The sequence below is a fragment of the Oryzias melastigma genome, linkage group LG10 (genome assembly GCF_002922805.2).
Source record: "Oryzias melastigma strain HK-1 linkage group LG10, ASM292280v2, whole genome shotgun sequence".
NCBI lineage: Eukaryota > Metazoa > Chordata > Actinopteri > Beloniformes > Adrianichthyidae > Oryzias > Oryzias melastigma.
In genome coordinates, this window is record NC_050521.1 from 15557808 (window position 1) to 15563572 (window position 5765).

A 5765-nucleotide genomic window follows, 5' to 3' on the forward strand; every position below is an offset into this window, starting at 1 on the left:
GTAAAAGCTGCTATGTGCCTTAAAGTTTCACCTATTTGTCACATCTGTCACTAAAGATGCATTCAATGTCCTTCAGATCCTCGGAGAGAGCCCCACATGTCGACCAGCAGCGTGGAGCTTGGCGCCCTCTGCAGGCAGATGGAGGTCAGTGTTTTTTTTTTTATAAACAAAACACACTATATTAAATTATGTCTTCTAACATGTACCTAAAAACTGATTAAAGCATACAGGGAGAGTTCTATAGAGGCATTTTGCTCCTAAAATTACATTTCAAACTGTCTACTACTTTGTTTTAGTGTTTAACAGTGTTTTTATTTATTTTCTTGTTTTTAAAAAGTAAATTTAAAGCTCTGCATATTTAGAATAGAAGGGCATTGCTTTATGTAATGTGTAAAATACTAAAAAATTTACCTCGCAAAGACGTAAACCTATTCTGTAGCCCTATCCTTAGGTGATAAATTCACCAGAATTTCTAGCCTTCAATCCCTTTCCATCGGTGTTGTAGAACGGACGTCTGAGTCCCCGTTTCTCTGAGCAGAGTGTTGGGACTCGTGCTGGTTCTGACGGGGGTTACTGCTGCGTCTACCTCCCAGATGGCAGCGCCTCGCTGGCTCCCACACGCAACGGCCAGCCAATCAAAGATATGCTGGCTAGCCTGTGTGAGAAAAGAGGCTTCCCGCTGAATGATGTCGTTATTTACCTTAAAGGCAAGGACAAGGTGAGCTCGTCTGCAGCGCCAAGTTTTAATTGTCAAAACAAGTCGTTTAACAGTCATTTCTTTTGGTGCCGCACTCTGTTGTGGTTTGCCCTCTTCCTGTTCTAACATCCTCCAACATCCTCTTCTTGACTCATCTCAGTCTTGTTATTTCCTAAAAGTATTTTTAAAGAATTGATGTCTGTCATGTACCCCGTCCCATCTGACTGACCTGGTTCTCTCTGCATAACAGCCCTTACAGCTGGACCAGGACTGTTCGGTGCTGAAAGATCAGCAGGTCACTCTGGAGCTTAGGGTTAAATTTGCGTAAGTCAGCTGGATTTCTTTTTGTCATGTTGGTGCATTATCACATCTGCACAAAAGCGTGCCACTTATACTGGTGAAAATTTATCTTGAGATGCTATCAATCGACTATCCTGCATTCTGTGTCAAAACGAAACCTAATTTGGAGAATTTTTTGTTTTATTTTTTAAATTCCAGCTTGGTTTCTGATGACAAACTTCTTTATGGTCCTCGGCATTTGATCCGACCTCTTAAAGCTGATGCTGAAATGCTTGTGTGTTAAAGGCTGGAGATCGCATTCATTGATAAGACGGTGGTTATCATGGCGAAGTCTAAAAAGACGCTGCAGGACGCCCTCTCCGTGGTGATGCAGAAGCACCAGCTGAAGCCACAGGATGTTCTGGTTACTATTGTAAGTGAGAGCTGCATTCAAAGTAGGATCAAAGTGTAAAACTTGTGCGTGCCAAGTTGCATCAAACTAAGTATATCTCTGTTATCATAGTGATTTCTTTCTGTAGTTAATATCTGAATACATTTTTATCCCTCTGAGAACAGTACTTTATGACTTCTATAGACTCCATTTTATCTCCCTAAGAAACCAAACTTCCCATTATCCTCTCTAAGCACATGAGCTATCCTTGGAAAGGCCAGGATGTCAACATTTAAGCACATGGGGTCTTTGTAGAGAACTTCAAATGAGTCTAAGGACGCAACCTCAAAACGTATGTCCCCTACAGAGGGAATACATTGAATTGAACTTTATTTATCTCACAGGAAGAAATTCACTCATCATGACAGTGACAGTACAATTACAGCTCACTAGATACTGGATAAAATGAATGGGCTAGTTCTCCTAAAGGTGTTCAGTTCCAGGCCTCGAGGGCTGTTGTCCTAAAAATTTTCAAACCAATCTGCCATTGAAGCTCCTTTTGTAGATAAAAACACCTGATCCTGGTAACCAGCAGCAGATAAGGCAGGGTTTCTGGAAAACCAGCAGGATGCCAGCCCTCGAGGCCTGAAGTAACAAAGGAGCAAAGTCAGAATTTAGATACGTTTTGAAAGGAGTGGAAGTTACTGACTTTATTACCATTCAGCTTGAAATTGTGTTTTTTTAGGCTCATAATAAACACGCATTAAAATATTTATTTTGTTTCTTCCCATTAAAAAAAAAAAAAAAGCAAATCTCTTACTGTACCATAATGAAAGCATGGAGCTTTACCCAAGGTTAAATTATTTTGGACACAAGAAAAAATTCTGTATCATTTGTTTTAATGAAATATATATGCAGTGTCAGTTATATGTTGGGTGATTTGTTCAATATTTGGTCCAGAAAGCATCTTATTTACCCATCATCTCAAACTTGATCCACACTTTTTTAACAAGGTGAAACTGTCCTATAAATAGTTGCATTCTTTCAATACAGCAATTAGTCAATTAAAAAAACGAATAACATTAGATGAGTTAGTCCTTTAACAAAGTTTTAAAAATTAACTAAACTTTTTCCCGCCAAAAATGTTTTTGAGATGTTATGAAAGCAGCCATTTTGAAAAGAGCACTGCAGGGCAGAAACATGGACCGAGTTTTAGACTAGGTTTTTTTTTTTTTTTTTTTTTTTAGGAAGATAAGGTCCCAGAAAAGCGTTTATTATTCATGATATGAATGATTTTATTGGGTTAAGAAAAAAAAACCAATTGCAAAACTGTATGAATTATATTTTATGGTGAAATGTTTTTACACAGTTTTAGAAATTCTTCTAATTTTAAATTAAGTTATTTTCAAATCTGTTGAAAGTTTTATTTTTGGAAACAATCAGACATATATTAGACTGGAACTTTATGCGGATTCATATGGAAAAACTATTAAAAATATCCCTATTATTTGATTGGTATGTATATTTCAATTAAAAACAGTTAATCAAGCAACTACACATCTATTTTTAAATTGAGGGTTCACTTAAGTTAAATCCACTGCAAATTCATAAAGCAATTAGTAATCTTTTAACAGGAAATGTGACCACAACACTTAGCTTGCCAAGCTGCATGGTGTTCATATAGAAATCTAATTTTTAAGGTTGATGCCATCTTAAATGAGCTTTAATGAGACTTTTCGGAACTTTTTATTTTATTTTTTCAGTTCTCTGTCTGAATCCTGGATCTTCTGTCGCTGTGTGTTTCAGGTTGGAAGTGATGAGCCCGTAAGCATGAACTGCTCTGTGTACAGACTGGCCAATAAGACGGTCCGACTCGACAAAATCAAAGGTTAACACACTTGACCTTTTTAAAAAAAGCCACTGATTGGCTTTAATATGAGTCGGGCCGAAATGTGTTTACATTTCAGTCAATGCGCTGCGCGGCTTATTGAAAGGATCCATCAGTCAGTATGAAAGCAAATGCCATTCAAATGGAAATGAAATCAGATAAAGGTGCTCCTCTGCTTTGCATCAGTTCTTTTAATCGATGGATGATCTACTGACCGTTCTCTGTCCTGTCTGCTGCTGTATGGGCTCCTCTGGTCATTACATCCTAATGTCTCTAAAAGGATCAGGTTGTGGCGCTAAGTCTTTGTTGCTCAGGGGGAGAGTCTTTACACTGTTAAGTGCCCTTGTTTCTGCGCATCACTGTCTGCATGTCCCACTGACTCTGAACCTTTGTGTGTGTGTGTGTGTGTTTTGTCTGTGGGTTTGACATGTCTTGGTTCATTTGGATTGTTTAAAGCTGCGTCACTTTCAGTTCACTCACCAGTCGCTTAAAGTCCAGGACTAACTTCGCTTCACATCAAAGCGCTGCGCTTCAGCTTCCTTTTCTACATTGTGAAAATCTTAAGTGGATTTTTCTTTTTTTGTAAATTGCCAGATTTTTGGTTTTCTAACAAATATGGCTTTTAAAAAATGTATAAAGAAAGTCGATGCTTCTGTGTTTACAGGTAAAGACCAGACCAACAATTCCAGAGGAAGCTTTTCTCCTACTTTACAGGTGAAGCAGCATAGGCAGAAGCATCATCATCTTTTGTTTTTCCTTTTTATTATTCCTAAAGTTTGTTCCAGTTTGCACAACAAATTTTACAATTTTAAGCAAATTTTTGCTCGGACTATAAAAAGCAAAGGCGCACATACTGTAGATCTTTTTGTCTGCTAGTGGATGCATAAGAAGGAAGGAGAGCAGGGAACTTGTGGCTTGCCGTAGTAACTTCTACTTCACACTTACAAGTGTTGCTCATCATTTGCTTGTGTAACATGTGCTAACATTTCAGCATCAGGGAGGATTGGTGAGTGCAGGTCTGGACTCTCGCTCATCGCTGCACACAGATAGAGCCAGGGGGCCGCCCAGACCCAGGAAGAACCGCGAAATGGATGGTAAGTCAGCTGATCGATGACAATAACATTTTTTTTATTTTTTTTATTTGTCAAATAGATCCAAAAATAGGCAGAAATGATCTACAAATTTTGTGAAAAAACGGAAATATAGTGAAGATAATTCTTTGTGAAACTCCAGTTACAGTAGTTAACCCTTTAACAACTGAGACGTCGTCTGCCACAAATCTTTAACATACTGTAACTTTTCAATCTTGACGACTTTAGGGTTCCTGGACATGCTGACGAAGGCTCAGTGCTGCAGGGTTGAAGACCAGAGAGGCCTTCTCACCAAGGAGCAGCTTGAGGTTCCTCTGTTCCTGCAGATCCCCTCTGACGAGGGACAGGAAACCCACGCTTCCGGCGCCACCGGCTCTACCGCCACCGACTCCAAAACAGAATCGGAGGCGGGCGGAGAAGCCGGTGCCTCTGTTGAATCCAAACCCAAAGACTTGAGGGAAACGTCAGTTTGACATAACCTTCATGAGTAACATGGACGGTGGATCCAAAAATACTTTCTCTCGTGCTTGGAATTGTGTCGAATGAGAGAAATATTTGTTCGAATGCACTTTTTGTACCTGTTAATGAATAAGCTCTGAGACTGCAGTTTGCTGCCATATGTGTGCCTGATGACTGGCCTTTTGTAGGCTCTGGGCAGAGCCCAATGTGGCAAGCAGTTAGTGTCTTTAAGAAACACTACAGATCTTTGACAGGAGAAAGTTTGCCCTGAATTCTACAATGGATTTCGAGAAAGATGAGTTATAGCTTAAAATATTCCTTAGATTGGTCAAATTTTCTTATCTGTGACTCTTAACTATCTAAATTTCTTATTTTTTTTAATGTGAACTCTAAGCTAAAGGGAAATTGAGGGGTCGAGAAGGTTTTAAAGTGTTCTGCATGACTGTTTTTGGATATTTTATTGAACATTTTGTATAAATTGTGTGTTTATTTGTTAATTTCACTGTTTATTCCTGACCCCTTGTGTGTTTTAGCTTAGTGTTCTGCTTTTCCAGCATCTGAAACCATTGTGGTATTAATGGAAGCTCACAGGGATCTGTCACTGAGGTGTTATCTGAAGAACTTTGAAATACTTGCTGCACATGATGTCAAATACAATCTTCAATCCCTAGCAAAGAATTTCATTTTTTTTTTTATCTTGGATGCTGCCATGTAATCAGATCATTTTTGTAGCATGACGCTGGTCATTGCAGCGTTCTGATTGGGTTCTGAGGTTCGGCTTGCAGCCAATGACTCTCTTCATCTGTCTGAAGACTTGTTGCATTTCTGCGTCTTAGACTACCATGTGGGTTTCAAACATTAGATGAGTCATAAGTGCACTGTAAAACCAAATGTAATGTTTCAACTTAAAAACATGAGTTAAAGGGCTGCCTTAAAATTTTAAGTTAAGTAAACAAACAA

General features: G+C 38.8%; 1 protein-coding gene across 2 annotated transcripts in view; it reads left to right on the forward strand.

Annotated features, from left to right (window-relative positions):
- rgs14b (regulator of G protein signaling 14b) overlaps positions 1–5483 on the forward strand; it is a 10528-nt gene extending 5045 nt beyond the window's left edge. Inside the window, exons 8-15 of one of the 2 annotated variants that reach the window (XM_024283999.2) lie at positions 77–144; positions 506–718; positions 948–1021; positions 1283–1409; positions 3174–3255; positions 3920–3969; positions 4247–4349; positions 4575–5480. In XM_024283999.2, the coding sequence (XP_024139767.1) occupies positions 77–144; positions 506–718; positions 948–1021; positions 1283–1409; positions 3174–3255; positions 3920–3969; positions 4247–4349; positions 4575–4819 (962 nt within the window). In that variant the 3' untranslated portion in view covers positions 4820–5480. Of the gene's footprint in view, positions 1–76; positions 145–505; positions 719–947; positions 1022–1282; positions 1410–3173; positions 3256–3919; positions 3970–4246; positions 4350–4574 lie in introns of both variants that reach the window. The other variant, XM_036213950.1, reaches the window with a different exon arrangement.
- Positions 5484–5765: the final 282 nt, after the last annotated feature.